The sequence below is a fragment of the Microtus oregoni genome, unplaced genomic scaffold, assembly GCF_018167655.1.
Source record: "Microtus oregoni isolate MIOR12 unplaced genomic scaffold, Mior012 000005F_ref0000423, whole genome shotgun sequence".
Lineage (NCBI taxonomy): Eukaryota > Metazoa > Chordata > Mammalia > Rodentia > Cricetidae > Microtus > Microtus oregoni.
Window position 1 is genome coordinate 59399717 of NW_024543064.1, and position 20066 is coordinate 59419782.

Consider the following 20066-nt stretch of genomic DNA (forward strand, 5'->3'; position numbering starts at 1 on the left):
ATTATCTTTTTCACCCTTGTTCTTATTTACTTATTTTGGTTGGCGTTATTTTTTTTAATTTAAATCAGACTTTTGGATTTCATTGCAGTGACATAATGGGATTACTCTGTTCTTGATATTCCATTTGGGAGAATTTTGATCTTATCTGCTGAACTCAGCTTGAATTTTCTTCACTCTCCTTTTCCCTTATAATTAAAGCAACAGTTGAACATCATTTAGAAAGTCCCTCACATGATCTTTCCATCCATTCTTGGCAGAAAAGCTCAAGCAGTAAACATGCACCTCTTGTGCTATGTTAAGATCCATAACCTTGCTGGGCATGATGGCACATGTAATCTTAACACTTGTGTGACTGATTCTGGGGGATTGTGAGTTCAAGGCTGGCCTGGTCTATATATCTACACAGTTGAGAGATAGTCTTAAAATAAAGGGGGGTATATTTTGTTCTCTAAAAAATTGTATTTGGTGATGTAATAATTTTGATATTGAAGTTGTATTAGAAAAGGAGTTTTTAGTGGGTGGTAATACAGAATACTCTGACCATTAAAAATTTATGTCTTAGTACGGGATGCTATTTTACAGGGCTAGGGGAAAACAGTGATTCAGTAAGAAGAAAGGAGAAGTAGGGGAGCCAGAATGGATTGCTTCTCTCACCATGGTGACCGTGTGAGGCAATCCCTTGGCTTTCACCACTGAGCATGTCAGAATCACTCAAGGCTTAGGACAGCAGACTGCTGGGCTTACGCCTGAGAAGTCTGGGATAGGAAAATCATTGAATTAAGACGAGAATTTCAAATGAGCCATATTTGTAAGAGAAGAAACATCTGAATTCATTTTCCTTGTTGTGTTAATGTATCTCTTTCCTACTACAGTTCTTTATCCTCAAGGTTGGCAACGTGTTAAGGTCTATTTAACTCTTGGTTAGATACTTTGGCTAAATGGCACCATGTAGAAAGAAGCATGTCGGCAAAATATTTCTTCTTGAGACTAATATTTCAGTTTGGTAGGGGGTTTCCTGACCGTGACTGCAGCACTTGGAGGTTGAGGCTGCCTTGTTCAAGGCCATCCTTTAGTTGCCCGGTAAACTCTAGGTGAGCTGGGATTATAAAGGGAAACCCTGTCTCAAGAAACAAACTAAAACACTTCATTAGTATTTGATAGAAGCTTAACATTTACAGAACAACTTTGTCATAAAATGCACAGTGTGTTTTTAGTGAATCTGCTTGGCCCTGCAGTATGCTGTTTGTGCCTGGAAGAATCAGATGGAGAGAGAACCTATGTTACTTGCCTGAAGCTAGTTACTGTGGGATAGGAAGTGGCAGAGAAATAGGAACACAAATTAATCAGCTGGCTGTATACATGGTTTCTCCATAAAACTGAGCTGTTAGTGTCTTATATTGTGGAGCTGTGGGTTGTATGCATAGAAGGTACCTGGAGGTCTCAGTGCTTCCTGACTGTATGAATAATTCGGATTCCAGACTACTGTTTGCCCATGGATTTTCTTTGTGGTTCTCACATCACTCTTTTAAAGATTTTTTTATTATTATTATGTGAGAACTGTTTTGTAAAATAAAGTAAGAAGAGAAATTAGCAGAAAGAAGAAAAAGATTTTAAATCTACGCATCCAGTAGGGAGTGCTGGGCAGAGTTGCCCATGGATTTTCTTTGAGCTTGTGGTTCTCACATCACTCTTTTAAAGATTTTTTTTTTTATTATTATGTGAGAACTGTTCTGTAAAATAAAGTAAGAAGAGAAATTAGCAGAAAGAAGAAAAAAACTTTAAATCTAAGCATCCAGTAGGGAGTGCTGGGCACAGAGACCATTAATAAATATCTATTGATTGAATGCCAGGAATTAGCTTCCTGACCCCGGAGTAAATTGCCTAAGCTGTCATATTCTATCTGCACAAAGGGGTGGTTGGCAGGGCTCTTCTACTGCTTCTCTTCTCCTTATGGATTTATGTGACATCAGTGATCTTACAGGGACTTGGCGAAAGTGTTAAATAAATCAAACCTTTAACCCTGTGTTCAAGGAAGAAGTGATTTTCTATTTGCTGTCTTTAACTATCTTACTGCTCTTTTCCATAGTCGGGAAGAATGTGGCATATTGGCAAAGTTTCTTTTCTACTTCTTTATAAGGAGGGTATGTGGGAGACCAAATGCATTTATTTATGAATAAATTATTGTGTTATAAAATATTAAAAGCTTCTTCCTGTTAAATCAAGTTCTATTGCTTGATTTCTACCTTTTCCACGCCCAGATTACAATCAATGGGATTAGGGTTTACCTACCAACATTTCTTCATAAAAACAAAATAACAAGGCTGGAGAGTTGGCTCTTCTTGAGGGTTCAGGTTTGGATCCCAGAGCCCACAAAGCTGCTCTCAACCATCTGTGAATGTTTGTACTATTGGACCTTTTGTGCAAACCTACATATGCAGTCCTAGACTAATAAAAAGGAAAATATTAACAGAAAATTGATTTTGATAATAGTTTTATATTTTTATAGAAACCAACTCTAATCCCAGGGGATCTGATCCCTCTTCTGTCTTCTGGAGGCATCAGGCATGTATATATTGCACGTACACATATGCAGGCAAAATACTCATACACACGAAATAATAAAATCAATAAAACTAAAAGACAGTCCCAGTAACAATGATGTGGGCTTATGTGACTTACTGTATTAGGTGATATCAGTGTCCTGTTACAGTGTGTGCCTGTTTGGGAGAGAAACTAAATGTGATTGTAAGTTTTTAACATAGGCAATGGTGGCAAAGAAAAAATGATTTTTTCCTGTTGGTTATTAAAAATCTGTATTGCTGTATATTAGTTGTATGAGACAGTAACTGCACATATGCTACTTAAATACATGTATGTAATATACTTGTTTTATATATATATATATATAATATCATAAAATGTAATATCGTATTCACTCCCACTACCTCTTGTTCACCCCCTCAACTGACCCCCTTCCAAAATCAAAACAGCAGAAAAACAATTTTATAAAACAAACCACACAAACTTCAAACAGGTCTGGATTCTCTCCTTGTTTGATGACAAAAAATTTGTCATTCAGATAATAATTCATTTATATAATAAAAATCTTTTCTTATTATTTTAGCTTACTTTATTTTCCCCACAGTTTCTTTTTTTAAATATTTATTTATTTATTATGTATGCAATATTCTGTCCGTGTGTATGTCTGCAGGCCAGAAGAGGGCACCAGACCTCATTACAGATGGTTGTGAGCCACCATGTGGTTGCTGGGAATTGAACTCAGGACCTTTGGAAGAGCAGGCAATGCTCTTAGCCACTGAGCCATCTCTCCAGCCCTTCCCCACAGTTTCTTATAGATGAGTTTGTATTTCAGTTCTGCAGTTCTGTGTGTAGAGAGATGCTGGCTGTCAATCATGTGACTTCTCTGTAGAGATGGGTCAGAACTGGTGGCAGGACATTAGCAACTAATGTGGGCGGAGTCCGCCTACAAACCAAAGGTTCAGGAACTGTAACCTGTGCTTTATTCTTTATAAGCCCCCTTTCCTTTTTTAAGTAATAGGTTTCTATAACAGCATAAAGCGCTTATCAAAATTAATAGTTCTATTACTATTACAATTTTTGTAAATCTGGGATTTATTTTTATGGTATGATGTAACAGGAGAAACTGCATTTGTAGGTTTGCACAAAAGGCTTTTAACAGTGGGTTCCTAAGGTAATCGGACTGTACTCCAGGCTGACTTACAATTTATCGGTGGAGGACCTTCCCTTCAGAATTACCCTGAGCAAGTGAATGCTAGCAACTCTTCAAGCTGCAGTTGTAATTATTATCTTGTTTGAACTTTGCCTATAAAATTTGCTTTTAGTTGTGTTCTTTGGGTTTAAGATTCAGCTACTGGCAGGAGTTTTATTTAATCTCTGTTGAACCATCCCATCTCCTTCAATAGGGCATAAACCTATTCATCAACCTATCTTTTATGTGTGCAGTCAGGAATACTATTAAGATTGACTGCATTGTGGCAGAGTGCTTTGTAGTTAAAAAGTAATATAATAGGCTTCAATGTGATTAAGAACAGAGGTTACTGCAAACGCAAAATATGGTAAAATCACACCACGAAGAGCTTTTTACATAATGCACTATGTCTAATGTGCAAACAGTTGATTTAATTTTCTGTTCTACCTCTCTCTAAAAATAAAAGCACAGTATTTCTCATAAATGCTACCACATATCTTGTTGTTTCATTCTGTAACACTTGAGCTGATATGCGGCTATAACTCAATTATATCAAGTCCTAAGGAATGGAGTTTCTATTTTGATTTATATATGTGAAATCGGGTCTTGTTCAGCAGATTTAATCATACTCCACATGTAAGGATGGAAATGAGTAAATGAAAATCTAATTTATAGAATTTCTTTTTTTCACGAGGCAGCCTCTGTTTTAAAAAAAATCAGGATTATTTTAATGGTCTAATAAAAATAAAATTTGTCGCTGATGATGAAAAACCTTTACCGGAATGTTCAAGTGTTGAAGCTGAGTGTGTAGCTCAGTCCTATAGCATCTGGCCTGCTTTGTTTAAGCTGTGGGTTCAGCTCCCAGAATTATAAGACAAAATTCAAACCTGCATATGGTGGTGCATGCCTGGAACCCCAGCATGTGGGATGTGGAAGTATAAAGATCAGGAGCATAAAGTCTTCATTTTAAGGCCAGCATAGGCTACCCGAGACCCTGGTCTCAATCCTCCACAGATGAATGCACACACATGCATGTCCGTGCAGTAAAGCAGCAAGAAACCAATTCCAGTATAATGTTGAATCCTTGTTGTGTTTGTTTTATCTCAGTTTTCTGATTTTTGTTATAACAAATGTGTTAATTAGCCCGTAGAAATTTTATGCTTAATTGAAGCTACTAATATACATTATACATTCCCTTTCAAGTTAGTAGCGGTGTACACGGTTTATCTTTGGAATAGTAGAACTTTGGATGCTGAGGCAGCCTCTGAAGTGGAAGCTGGTTTCTTTGGAATGACAGAGGTCCAAAGTGAGTGTTTAAAAGAGACTTGAAGCCCGAGCCATGTCTCTTGATTTGCTGCTAATTTGTCTTTTACTACATTGTGGGTCTTAAAGTGAGATTATGTTTCCATTTTCTAGTCTGTTCTGTTGCAGCATATCAACACACCTATTTTACAATATACTTGAAATGTTAGCTGAGAATGTTTAATTACAAATATGTGTTTGTTCGACTGCTTTTGGAGAAGGGTTTTAGGAAAATCCAAAACAAGTTTCTGTGCATTTTTGGTTTGTATTTGACTACTTTCTGATCAGTGGGTGTACCTCAATATACAGAATGTTCTCCGTGTTAGCAGGGATTACCTCTATACCTTTAGACAGGATGTTGTTTTTAAGTATGCAGGAGCTATATGAAGTAGGAAATAGTGTCACTTCGTTCTATAAATGATGGAACAGAATTTATCAGATGAGTGTCCAAGCTGGATTTGCAAGCAGAGGTCCTTTTCAGCAGTCCTGAGTACTAACTGACCACTAAACTCCTGTCTGTTTGTCTGTCCGTTGGTTCCTCTCTTCCTCCATTCCTGTTTCTCTCCACCTTGCCATAAGTCTCTTGCTGAACTCGGTTTCCCAATGGATCCTTAATTTAGGTGAGCAAAATACTAGATCTTCAAGAATCCTCAGCCATGTGCTCTAGTATGCTTGCCTTCTTAATGGGCACCTTAGTGATTTCCAACATCATCTTCATCCAATTCCTTTTGTTCCAACTTCCTGTTCTGTCTCATTTTTCTGTACTCCCCATCCATCCCCTTGTTTGTTTAGGGCAAAGTTGCTCTCTGTCTGTTGTTTGGATACCATTGTTTCTTTCTGCTAAACAAGAGGTTTTGGCTTTGTTGTTGTTGTGTTTCTTTCCTGCTCTTTGATTCTGGTTGTTCTTGGAGCTAAAGCAGTTCCTCTGCTTGGATAAGCTGCTCAGTCCTGACCAGTGCACAGAGACCAGAAGCACTGAGTTGATAAGATGCTGCAAAGAAGTCTTGCTCCTGTGCACTCTTTCTGTAAAGTTCGTACAGGTTTTCCTTCTCTGGAAGCATTTTTCCCACTGTTGGAAGGAGAATAAAGCAAAAATTGAGAAGTGAAAGCTAAGTTGCTGCCCTTGCTGGACTGCCCTCCTTTGGTGTCTCTGTGAAGTTTGATTGTGGTGGTCTCAGCTGTTTATTTTTGTTGGAAATGGGTTTTGTATTTGATTTATTATATTTGATTACTTCATAATGCATGGCCATGTCTGTCACCCGAGCACAGCTGGTAGCTCTCTTGCGTATGTCACCATTTATTGTTCTCTGCCTTTGGAAAAGAATAACGCATCAGAATAAGAAATTGAATTGTAAGCACTAGGAGAGAATATCATTGTTCTGTCTTTAAAAGTAACTCTGAAGACACTACTGATTTAAAGGGGAAAAAACCTACTCATTTTGGTTGGAAGGTATATTTTTAATACGAGGTTATGCTTGAGAAAATAAACTTTTCTCTCCCAGTATTCTGCATGGTCACCACTCTTGTGCTCCCCTTCTGAACCGAGCTCCCCCATTGTCACGTGCTTTTCTTACCCTAAGAAAATAGCTTTGCACTTGTGATCTTTTATTTTTGAGAAATTGCCCTTAAAACTCACTGCCTTTTTTATGGCTAAAATTCTTCATTTTTAGATGCTGCTTTTGTTTTGTTCAGGAACAGGGGCAGGTTTTTGTTTAAAGTTCATCATTCAAAACTACATTATACATATTTCTAAGAATATGTCTAGTTATCAAATCTTAAGACTCATTGCTTTCTCTGGAGTTTGTAGCATTAGAAAATTTAAGGTGCGAGAAATGAGACTGAAATGACAGGCAAATCTGTACAGTCAGTACAAGGCGAATCGGGATGGATGAGAAGTCCCATTAGACAGTGTGTGGGAAAGAGTGAGTGTCCCTCATCTTATACAGGAGAAACCAGGTAAGAGCTGAAGGAGCTCTGGGAGGTCGAGTAAGGACAGGCCTCTCTGTGGTTGCTTGTGCATCTTCCTGTGTCATTGTAAAAGTTATTTCTTTTCTTTCAAGACCCCCCAGAGCCTTTGTCTTGTTTTTCTTTTAACTCTTACACATGACCTGCTTACTCCCATGCTCCTTGCTTCAGCCTTTTTTATTGTTGCTCTGCTCTCGTCTCTTTGTTGCTCCCTTCCTCAGTATTTTCTGTGTGCGTGTTTCTTCTCTATTCTTCCCCCAATTTTCCGTGTGCGTGTTTCTTTTCTATTCTTCCCCTAGCCTCGTTTCCTTCCTCAGAATAAAATGCAGCCTCAGTTGTAACATTATCTGGGATGCAAGATTGGGTCAAAACCAATGTCAGAGGAGTTTTCTGCATAGTGAAATCATTAGGTGATACTTAAAATAATACCCTTTATTGGCCTTTTATATACTTGATTTGAAAATGCAAATGGAGGGCTGGAGAGCTGCTCAGCAGTTAGGAGCACTTGCTGTTCTTAGGGAGGAGCTGGATTCTATTCCCAGCACCCACAAGGGAGCTCATAACCATCTATAGCTTCAGTTCTGGGACTCTTGATACCCTCTTCTGCACTTCAGGTACATACATGGAATGCACATGTTCAGACATCTAAACAAAACCCTTATATACATAAAATATCCAAAAATTAATCAGAATAAAAATTTAAAAGCTAAATAGCTTTTAACACTAGGACCATTTCTCAGTTGCTTCCTTGGAAGGTCATTTTCTATCTTGCAAATGCTGCCTTTTCAGACAGGCCTGAAATACTGTTTTGTGTGATATTTTGGTGTGTTTTTTTTTTTCCTTTTTCTTCTTCTCCCCTCAAACCCCTTATCTTTCTGCATCTTTGTTTGTTCTGTTTTTCTTTTGAGGAAAGAAAGTGCAGCTCTCCATGTGTGGCCTACCCAGTCATCTAACTCACTTCTTTCACCACAGCCTACCAAGTGCTAGGATAGTGGTCTTCCATGGGATAAAAATCTCAGTGCGTTTCTGTCTGAATAACTCTCCTTAAAAATTAGGTTTGTCTCTGATATGAACTTTCTAAAGATGTAGTTTTGCTTTTCCCATCCAATTAGCCTGGAAACGTATTTCCATTGGGCTATTTGTTTAAAATTGTAAGAGCAATTTCATGTGCTTTTGGAGGAAATGTAGGCCAAGTTGCTAGGAGAAGGATCAACATTAGCCTGAAGGATTGTTGACTATTTCCTAGCAATTCATATTGTTTTCTTGTTTGGGACAGTTTTTGTTTTGGTGGTTTTAACAAATATTGTTACAGTAAGTTCCTTAAAAAAATATATTTGAAGGGAGTCCTGTTTTAAGTTTGTGATTGTATTTTCTTAAAAGGAAATTTATTGACTAAGTTTTAGCTACATGGGCATGGCTAATTCTGGCAGAATTTTTGTCAAAAAGCTGGAGAGGCCATTCAGTTGATAGAGTGCTTGCCTAACATACCCAAGACCCCAATAAGATCCTCGGCATCATGTCAGCTGCAACCAAACACAGTGTAGAAAACACACAGCTTTCTACTGAATTTCCTCTTGGAGAACATACCCGTCATTTTTTTGTTGGGTGATAAACTACTGTGACCATGATCAACTTAGGGAAGAAAGAAGTCATTTGATTTCTGAGGGAGAGTCTATGACGGCAGAGAATCTTGACCATGGCTGCTACCACTGTAGCTGAGAGATCACATCTTATCCACACACAGGAAGCAGAGAGCACAGGAAGTGGGGGAGAGGCTACATCTTCTCCAAGCCCACCATCAGTGACATATTTCCTTCAGCAAAATTATACCTCCTAAAACAATGGTTCTCAACCAGTGGGTCACAGCCTCTGGGTGGGGGTGTCACACACCCACCTGCACAGCATACATTTACATTAAATTTCATAACAGTAGTGTAACAGTTATGAGGCTGCAAGGGAATAACTTTATGGTTGGGGTCACCACAACATAGCTAATTGTATTGAAGGGTTGCAGCATGAAGAAGATTGTGAGCCCCAATCCTAAAGGTTCTAAAATTTTCCCAATGACCTGAACCAAGTGTTCAGATCAAGTATATGATCCTAGGGTGGACATTCCCTATACGTATTAGAACACACAGAGAGGCTAAAGATATTCCTAACATGTGTGTAAAGATTCTAAGTTACCAGCAAGTGAAGTCGTCATGTGAGTCCTTGAGAGTTTTGCAATTTGATTGTCTTAGAGCCAGAAGCTTGTAGTTTAGATCTAGGGCTGTCCTGGAGCACTGTGACAAAAACTATTTTAAATGTGTAATTTATGCCACCACCCCCCCAGGCTGTGTCTATACTATTTTCTGCCACCATTTTTTAAAACGCTGTGTATATGATGCCTTTTGTCATACTCTGCTTGACATCTTGTCCTGTTTTGTTCCTTTCTAGCTCCCAGGCATGTACAATTCCTACTTTTAAAGCTCACATTAAAGTTACATTTTATTAATTCAATCCAGTTTCATAAATGAAAGAATGTGGCCTTGGGTAGAAGCTGAGGGTTACAGTTATGTCAGAACTAACTAGTTTGGTATGATAAGAAATAGAGAGTATGTTTGGCGTCACAGTGTTAGCAGAAGGCTCTCCGGAGGTGGTGCTGTTTGAGTTGGGCCGTGTGGGAAATCTGAAGGAAGTAAACTGTGGTCCACTCCTACTCCAGTCAGAGGGCTGTGTTTCGTTGGTGTTTCTAAAGCTTTATGAAAAATGTTTGTGTTCATACATAGTTGTCTGTTGCATGTGGAAAGGATTATATTTCAGGATTGCACATGAACTTTCAAAATGAGTAAGGTGAAAAACTCCACAATACAATCCTGATGCTATCTTTAATCCCTTTTCAGGAAAATGAAGAACATGTAATAAAGACAAAGGCAGAAAATTTCGTTTGTCTGTTATTTAGAAACTGGCCAAATAGAAGCAGTGATGAATAAGCATGTGTGTGTATCTCTCTTTCTTGTGTGTTTGTGAGGGGCAGGGGGAGATTTATAAATATGAGTCCACATGTTCTTATAAAAACAAATACGGAACCCAACTGTTGATTTTTGTTCTTTTTAGAATGTCATACTGCACAGGCATAGGTCATGTTTAGGGACAGTGTGGTAAGCTATCCCCTGATGCTCCAACTCTTAGATGTGGATGCCAGACTTTCAGACGCTGGGACAATGAGATGAGCTGTGTTGGGCACTGTGTTCCCCATTTCTGGAGACTCTGCTGAGGTGGAACTGAACTGGGAAGGGAAGGAGTCTAAAAGTGCGCATGCTGGAAGCAACAATTGACACAAAGCAGTGATAATAACCACTCTATATATAAGGAGACTGGTGTGTTTCCTTCCTGAAGGGGTCAGTGTAGTAAATAAAGTAAGACCAATTATTATCAATGGGCAGCTGGGCCATGTTTTTATAGAAGTATTCAGAGCAGCATAAATCATGGTGTCTAAGCAAATAGCCTAGAGAACTGCTCTGGAAGGGAATTTACCAGCTGTGTTCTCGAGAAATGGCAAGATAGGTGTGGCTTAATACTATCTTTAATGCTTAAATGAAAGTCTTTTGGATTTGATAAAGTATTTTTATGGGGCTTTTTTTTTAAAAAACCAAAACCGGGTCAATTATTGTATGAATTAAATTTATTTTTGTATATATAATTTGTTTTGTGACCACTAGTTTGTTTATTCATCTAAGAAACTTTCTTTTTCTGTACTAGGTGTATCTCTTTTTCAGACCTTTTTTCATAAATGAAAATAGTAAAATTTTCACTTAGAGTTTACTCATTAGTAAGTATATGGATTTGTCTTATTCTTTGGGAACAAAGTTATGGCCTTTTGTCTTCTTCCCCTTGTATGATTTTCCAAGGTCAAAATAAAATAGGCCCATGTTCAGTACGTGCAGTTAGTTTTATGCCAGAGGCACATGCACGCATACCTGTATGAACATACACATAAGTACATGTGTACACAGACACACATGTCTTTTTTTTTTTTTTTGGGTTTTTTTCGAGACAGGGTTTCTCTGTGGTTTTGGAGCCTGTCCTGGAACTAGCTCTTGTAGACCATGCTGGTCTCGAACTCACAGAGATCCGCCTGCCTCTGCCTCCCGAGTGCTGGGATTAAAGGCGTGCACCACCACCGCCGGGCGACACACATGTCTTTTAAGCATTTTTATTATATTTAAATTAATTATTTTTGTGTTTATGCATGTGTGCATGCACGTATGTGTGAAAATCAGAGATAGCTTGAGGAAGCTGGTTCTTTCTTCCTTTGTGTGTGTTTCAGGGATTGGACTCCGGGAGCCATATTTGTGGCAAGTGTTTTAACTGGCTGAGCCACCTTGCTGGCCTTACTATTTACTTCTCGTTAAGAATTCAGGGTAGTGTATAGGTATTGTTTGTTGTAAATGAAAATTTTGCATTTAAAAATAATTGAGGTATAAGTTAATAAATATATTTTCTTATGGGAACAGATTTATACAGAACATTAGTACACAGCCGATCGCTTCCTTTAGGAGGCTGAAAAAAAAACTCCCAAGATTTTCAACTCGAAGATGTACCCACTAACAGCTGTTTCCTATAATTGGAGCAATTCGCATGCAGAATAGAGAAAATGAATTCTACAAAAGGGTTCATAGAGGAGCAGCCATAACTCCCTGGCGGGTGCCGCAGCCCACAAAATAAACTTCCTTCAAATGACACTGGCATGATTAATCCCAAGCAACCTGGACACCAAAACGGCTGTCTAAAAATAATTCCATTAATTCTTTGAGGATTTCATACACTGAAATTGCCATTTTCAAGGGCACCACAGTTTAGAAAGGCCACACGTGTAATGATGCCAGCCACCAGCACTGGGTGGGGCTGCATGGTCACCCCAGTCTTCAGGTCATTTGAATATTCATGAAGATTGGCAGGTGGTCAGGGGATGAGTGACTGCCACTACTCTGGATCCTTTTGCTCTTTTTTTCTTTTAACTAGAAAAACGTACAAGGTAAAGTGAGTTGCTTAATTCTTGACTTTTTCTGATGTCATTTTGGGAGATGATTTTTATCAGGTGGGCTAACAGAGATAGTTGGACGTTAACATCTTGACTTCAGCTTGTTTGGTGGTACATTTCTGCCTATAATCCTTGTACTCAGGAGATTGAGGCAGGAGGACCGAGATTTTCAGGCTAGCCTGCGCTACACAGTGAAATACTGTCAAGGAAAAACAAAACAGACCCTCATGGTCCACTCACTTTTGTGTAGCCATATTCCTCTCTGTGCCGTGTGTAGCCAATATTCATGTGTATCACCAACATTCCTTTAAATTAAAAATAAAACTCACGGTGTTTGTAGTGTTTCCTGCCTGCAGTCACCCTGCACACTGCAGCAGTGTTTGTAGTGTTTCCTGCCTGCAGTCACCTTGCACACTGCAGCAGTGTTTCCTGCCTGCAGTCACCCTGCACACTGCAGCAGTGCTTGCAGGTGTATAGATGGTGTTTTCTCCCTGTTCGAGGGGAAGGAAGCGGAAACTGCCTACAGCTCTCCATCCCAAAGCTGTGGTTCACAGTCCTGTGTTCCACACCCAAGCCTTTCTTCTTCTTCCTGTTTCCATTTTGCTTTCATCCGAGAGGTGATGTGGTGATTGGCTTGCATGAGAATGGGTTTCTACATGGAGCCCCTTGCTGCGCTGTGTATGGATCATCTTGGTTTGTTCAAACTGTAGTAACAGAGCACAGTGAACCTGATAGCTTAGAAACAGGAAGTGTTTATTTCTTGTAATTCTGGTGGCCTAAAGTCTGATATCAAGGATTCAGTTTGTTGACCCGCGTCTTGCTGTGATCACACTGGGGTAGTGATCAGGGTGCCATCATGTGCAGATTCTGATGTGTGGATTCTCTTTAGGATTGTTGACTGGCGTCTTGCTATGTGCAGATTCTGATGTTTAGGATTGTTGACTGGCATCTTGCTATGTGCAGATTCTGATGTTTAGGATTGTTGACTGGCTTCTTGCTGTGTGTTCACATGGGGGAAGTGATCAGAGAATTTTTGGACCACACTCCTACTAGTAGTTCTTTGGGAATTTTGCACAGTGAGTTGAGTTTTGACAATTTTCATCCCCTCCCCTAATTCTTCTCAGCTTCACCATCCCTCCACGCCCAGCTTGTGTTCCCTCTTCTCCCAACACCCATCATGTCCACTTGATGCGGTCCAGATATGCACAGATCTGTAACCTGCTAGAGCATGGTCGATCTAATAGGGGCCAAACTCCCAACAGTTCTCAACTGCGAATAGCCCCTCAGCTCGGGGTGAGGCTCCATATCCTTCTCCCCTGTCTGTCTTATGGTTTGTTTGGTCTTGGTTGGGTTTGCATAGGGGTTACCGCAGCTGCTGTGAAGTCACGTGTGCAGCTTCATGTTGTGTCCAGAGGGTATTGTTTCTCTGTGTTCACTCACTGTCTCTGGCTCTTATAGTCCTTTCCTCCTTCATCTGCAACCACCCCAAGCCTTGGGAAATGGGGGTACATTCTAGATGCTCCATTACTGTCTCATATTCTCTGCACCTTAGCCCGTTGTGGATCTCTGTGTTAATTTCATCTACTGCAAATAGAAGCTTCTCTGAGGGTTGGGAATACAAAAGTAAACTCATTCATGAAGGTTTCACTTCTTTACTTAATCACCTCTCAAAGGACTCTTGTGATAGCATTAACATCAGAGATTAGAATATCAACACGAGAATTTGGGGGAGCACAGACATTCAGTATATGGCAGTCACCATGCTTCTTCTTCAAACTGTTTAGAGGAGGATTCCAAGATTCAGGGAAGTGAAGCAACTTTGTAGAGGAAGACTGGAGATTGAACTAGGTCGTAGATTGGCACTCAGGTGTGTCAGCTTTTGCACCTTGATCACCTGACCTAGCTTTAACTTCCCAAGGTAAAATAGTGTTTGTTTTTACCCTGTCCAAGAGGCAAGGGGAATAAACAAGCTGGGTTTTTAGTATGTGGTTCGAAGGAACTCTGTTTAGCTTCAGAGTAGTGTTTAGATAATTAATGCTTCGGGTGGGGGTAAGGAGGTATTCTATGGCCCAGGAAGACTTGGTGAGGAACTTGCAGTTTGGATAAGGAAGGAAGAGTGGAAGGAAGCATTGAGTGTAGGTAGGAAGTGCCGTGCATGTCTGAGGGAAGCCAGAATTTGAGTGGAGTCCAAGGGCTGTGGTGGGAAACACAGTGGGGAAGCCTGGAAAGGTGACCTGGGCTGCTGATGAGGGCTTGGCGTCCTGGCGTGCATCTCGACATTTAGTACATCTAGTTTTACCTTGTTACACTATGGAACCACCTTCTTTTAAAGGTACTTAGTGTACTGTGTGTGCGCGCACGTGCGTTTTTGAGCATATATGTGTACCACTTGCATGCAGGAGCCTGTTGAGCTTAGAAGAGGGCAACAGATCCTTTGGAACTGAAGTTGTAAGATGCCATGTACACGCTAGATAGTGAACCCAGGAGCAAGTGCTCCTGACTCTCCAGCCCACAATACTTAGCAAGAATAAATTCAGTAGGCTTGTGATTGATTTAGAGGAATGAATTTCATTTCCCAAGGTCTCTAATTCTCCAAGATCTTGCTTGGAGAATTAAATTTTGTTTTAGTTTAGGAAATATGAAGATCATTTATAGGCTTACCATGTGATTGAGTTTGGGGAGTTTTGTGGTGGAATCTCATTAAAACTTATTTTTTGGTGGCTTGGGAAAGATGGAGATATTGACTCTTAGTATGCATGAGAAGAAGTGACAGCCTGGGTTTCAGGTTTCCGAGGAAGGAGACCACACAGGACATCTCAGACAACAGCAGCTTAGGCAGGGAGTGAGTTTTTTCAACTCCCAGTTTGGGCTGTTTCTTTACTTAGGAAACTCTGTAGTTCATTTAGTTATTTTTAGCTTCGATTACAGGCCCTGTCCTGTTTCTGAGAATTATAACTAAGTCACTCACTGTGACCGTGGTTGACTGTAATGAGCTATACTCCACCCAGATTTTAATTAAAAATATAGATAGGAAAGTTATTGTTTTAGGTCCCCGAGAAGAAGGGATCAGAGACTCTATTGTGAAATGGGAAAGGGCTGTGAAAATTGGGCATGCTCTAGATGGTAGAATGTTTGTAGCAATGTATTTTCGTCTGCCAGTCTTACCTTTCCTATTTTCCTTTTTAATTTTGCAGTGTGCAAAGACCCACCTTACAAAGTAGAAGAGTCTGGGTATGCTGGTTTCATATTGCCAATTGAAGTTTATTTTAAAAACAAGGTATGTAATCCTTATCCATTAATCTCTCAGAAGATCATCTGTTAACCAAATAAATAATGTTTAAGCTAATCCATTGATAAAACTTCTAATACTATATAATGTTAAAGCTAAACTTGACTGTAGAATTTTGGTTACCACAACTCTTTAATCTTAGAGGAAATGGCTATAAAAATAATTTCAATAATATAAAGTCAGGTTATATAAAATTCACTAGATATTCCTTGGTAGAATGATTACCATTCTGAACAAGATAGGAGATGTTTGTACAGCAGAAAAGGATAATTAGAGGTTTCCCAGGAACTGTTCCTGGTCTTGCTCTCATATTTAGGATTACAAAAAAAAAAATCCTGTATTATCTTTAGATGAAAAGCATACGTGATCAGTATATAAAGTTATTGCAGCCTGAGGTATTATGGGTTCGACTGCATGGAAAAGAGGCCGGCACTACATTTGGAGCAGAATTTGCAGACTCTATGACACGGGTGATTGCTGAACCTCATGGGGCTTCCCTTATTCTTGATCTGGGAGGTGGGAGTGTCCACCTCAGAAAGTAGTTAGATGATGTAACATCTCATTCATAAGTAAACATTTATTCAGCGCTGGGCTTTTTGCAGCATTGGTTTTCTGGGTTTGGCTTATAAACATGATAGATGATTGTCTTTTTTCTTTGTGCTATACCTTTGGAGACAAGAAGGAGCTGAATCAGCAGCATAAGCTGCAGTGGGCTGTGTGTGAGCTGTGAAGCCTACCACTAAGAACCCATGCCCGCCTGCCAGAGCTACCGCTTGCTGCTTATGCCCGGTAGTCATGGATCAGTGGTTTTGGTTACCTCCAGGAAAGCATTCAGCCTCATGTCAGGCCTGCAATAGTGCTTGCAGCTTTTAAATAATGCTGTTCCTTGCTTTTCATTCAAAGGTATCGTAGTTTCTAAATGTGTCCTAAAGTGAGACAGTTCACTTTCAAAACGAATGAAAAAGCAACTGAGAAAACAGAATTCCGTTCTTCGAGTCAATATTCCATTAAGCCTGGTCCTGCGGACAGCAGCAGCAGCTCCTAAGAGCAGATGAGAAAGACATTTTCCCAGTGCGCCAGATTTACACAAGCAGCGTCCCCAGAGTGCAGCCTAGGATCTTCTATGCTGAATGGCTTCGGTGCACAGGGTCAAAGCAGTGACAGGCCACTCTTTAACACTCAGTACTTTCCACACCAACATGGCTTTTCCATGTCTACAAGGCTCAGCCTTTCAATTCATCAAAGATTTCCTTGTGACTATAAAGCTACACTAATCTCATCTCATAAAATAAGAATGTGTTAGTGACTGGGTGTGTTTTATTTTTCATATTTTTTCTCACTGTGTCTATTTACCACACTTCTGCCATGTCATCTTTTACAAGTCTTCAACTGCTATTAATTAGGGTGTACACACATGTTCACATGGGGGTGGGGGACAGAGACAGACACAGAGACACAGACGTGCTTGACAAGAACATTTTTCTGTACTTAACTTGTTTGGATTCTTACTTTGACTTTGAGCAGAGGCTTAGTGTTTTCCTAAGTATATAAGAACTTTTGAGAAGTGGAAATCATCCTTATTATGAGATGTCTTAATACCTATTCTTTCTTATACCTGAATACTATTCTGTTCATCCAAATAATTCACATTTTTATTTTCATTTGTATGTTGATGGGTATTTGACTTGACTCCATTTTGTGCCTTTTAGGAGTGATCCCACTCTGAATAGTCATTTATTGGTTTTCATGTCAACCTATGTTTTGAAATCCCGCTGGGATCATATAGTCCTATTGTATGTACGTACTTATGTTTACCTTTTGGGGCAGCCACTAATTGTTTTCAGAGACCCCATGCCATTTAGTGCATCTTATATTCCCTTTAGCAGTATAAAAAAGTTTGAATTTTTCTAATGGTTTTTATGTTCATGGTTTTCTTTTTGACTATAATTATCCTGGTAGTTGGGAAACCGCTCTTCATTGTGGTTTTAATTTGCATTTCTTTGAAGACTTACGATGTTGAACATCTCTTCATATGCTTATTGTCCATTTATTTATATTCTTTGGAGAAATGCCTTTTCTTACTTTACCATGGGTTTTGAAATGATTGTGTTTATGAGAAGGAATTCAGAGCCTTTCCTCCCTTCATAGCCACTGCCTTTTATTGCTGTCCATATTTAATTAATGAAGATGATGTCGGGCTTCGTGTATCCTGTCATACCCTCATAACTAGTGTTCTAATTTTATCCAGTGGTTGGATTATACTGCTGGAGGAGTCTAGGCCTTCACCCCCAAAGCATTTCTCTCAAAGAGTGAAGCTCTGATTTCCTGTGAGAGGGACTGTGACTGTGGGCAGGCTCTGTCACTCAGGTGAATCTGATATTGCACTGCCTTCAGCTTGGACGTGGGAGGCAGTGGCAGGCAGAGCTTTATGAGTTTGAGGCCAGCCTGGTCTACATAGTGAGTGCCAGGTCAGCTTGGGTTGGGGTTGAAAGCATGTGCCACCACACCTTCTTAAAAGCTCTGGCATGTCAACTGCGGTGCTGCTTCTGATTGATGCCGGACTGTAGCGGACCCCTGGAACTTGTTTGTTCTGTATCCTGAAATGCAGTGCTGATGTTGATATCACCCCCTCATCTCAGACTCTGGCAGCTATTATTCTAGTCTTTTATTTTATGACTCTGATAGCGTAACTATTTTAAATGCTTTTTGTAAATGAGTCATACAGTGCTTGTCTTCTGAGACTGCCTCATTTCATTTTGTGTAGTGTCCTTGCAGTCTAGATAGACACTCTGGTTTTCTTCTGACTGAGCTGACTAATGTGTAAACTGTCTAGTAACTGTAGGTCGTTTCTGCAGAATTTTCATTTCATTTTGAGTGTTTATTATTGTCCTTATTGTAAGTATTTGTGGTCTTGAATTGTGTGTGTGCACTGTAGTAATGGTTCCGTCCTCCCAGTCTCGGGCTTGCTCTGATGAGTGTCTTCAGTTCTGCTCATTCATTGGAGACATCAGAGTCAAGAGGGCTAGTAGAGTCTAGGTTGTTCCCTTGGGCCTCTGAGTGTTGTTTTGTATTTGAGTACAATAAAGCCAGCCTGTCTATGAAAATCATTCGTGTTTCAGAAGCTAAAACAGCATTCACATCAAACCAAGTTCAATCCTGGTGCTTTAGTTTGAGAAGACTCCTTGCTTCTCTCTCTCAGTCTGTTCTCAGAGACAGTGTGTGAGGGAATGACAGGGACGGGAGCCCGTGTAGGGTGAGGGGAAATCTTATGTCACCAAAGCAGATTGCCACTCCAGGAAACACATTTGTCTTATATTCCGAACAAATACACACTTTTCTTATCTAGATTTATTTTATGTATTTGAGTGTTTTGCTTGTATGTGTCTTTGTTTATCACGTGTGTGCTTGGTCCCCTCAGAGGTCAAAAAAGGCATCGGATACTTGGGAGCTGTAGTTATGGTTGCTCTTCCATCTCCTGGAGTTATATGCTGCTGTGAGCCACCATTCACAGCTGGGAATCGAACCTGGGGCTTTGTAAGCTGCTGAGCCACATCTTTAGCTCCTTTTCTTTGAACTTTGAGGAGTAATCTTTTCTGAGGAGCAAACCTTAACATCATATTGATGTCTGTCTTCTAAGCAGAGATTTCCAGTTGACCAGAACACAATGTTATGGGTATTTCCCCCTCAATAAATTAAAACAAATAAGCAAGACAAAAACACAAAACAAAACCAAAAAAACACCTTTAAGAGAAAATTGCACCCTCATTCAGAAGCACTTCCCTGGTCTGTATCCTTAGGTTTTTCTGAAAAGTAATGGCTTTTGTTTTGTTTAAACCTTCTGAGGGCTCTTGAGGTTACTATTACTGCTTCATTCCTTTAGTCTTTAGTGGTGATTAGTTCTATTTGTCAATGTATTTTTCTTTAAAAGTACACAGGAGTGAATGTTTTTATGAAGAGAGTGTGGAATAAAATTACTAAATTACTTAACTCCACCTAGTGATTGTTGAGTACTTGACATAACTGTTTTCAAGTTTCTTTCCATGTGTCTGCTGCATGTTAAAACATGTCCGCATGGAGCCTGGCTGGGTCATGATATGTCATACTTTAATATTTTTCTGTGTATTTTCCTTAATTTACTTACATATATATCTCCAAGTAATAATTTAAAGTATCTAAATGAAGAGGCTGGAGAAATGGCTCAGCGGTTAAGAGCACTTACTGCCTTTGTAGTGGACCTCAGTTTGCTTTCCCTTACCAAAATCAGGAGGTTCACAACTCCGTAACTCCAGTTCAAGGGGATCTTATTTCCTCTTCTGACCTTTGTGGGTATACATAGATTCACTCAGATACCTACACATATACATGAAGTAAAATAAATAAATCCATAAGATATCTAAATTATAGCCTATGGCAAAATGTAGCTCATTCTTGAGTTTTTCTATTGTAATCAGGGCACCATGAATACTTGCACTTATGTTTGAACATTTCTATTCAAGAGATTCTTAGTACTGGAGTCAAATATGATGAACATTTATTATTGCTAGATGTTACCAAATTGATAAGAATGTCTTTGTCAATTATATTTCCAATTTCAAGGTTGATCACTGCCTGCCTTCTTAATTTTGAGGTGAGATGAGACAAAATTATTATAATTCAGAGTGTGATAATTATGCTAGTGGAGGAGGGGTATATGAGAGGTGTCTAATTCAGGTTGGCATTGGGTGGGCTAGGGCATCTCTACAGAGGAGCTTATACTT

The 20066-nt window shown here is 39.6% G+C and overlaps 1 protein-coding gene across 2 annotated transcripts in view; it reads left to right on the forward strand.

Moving 5' to 3' along the window:
• Nucleotides 1-20066, forward strand: part of Mllt3 (MLLT3 super elongation complex subunit) — a 268650-nt gene that overhangs the window by 150107 nt on the left and 98477 nt on the right. For both annotated transcript variants that reach the window (XM_041651803.1, XM_041651804.1), the window contains exon 3: nt 15215-15297. In XM_041651803.1, the coding sequence (XP_041507737.1) occupies nt 15215-15297 (83 nt within the window). The remainder of the gene's footprint in view (nt 1-15214; nt 15298-20066) is intronic.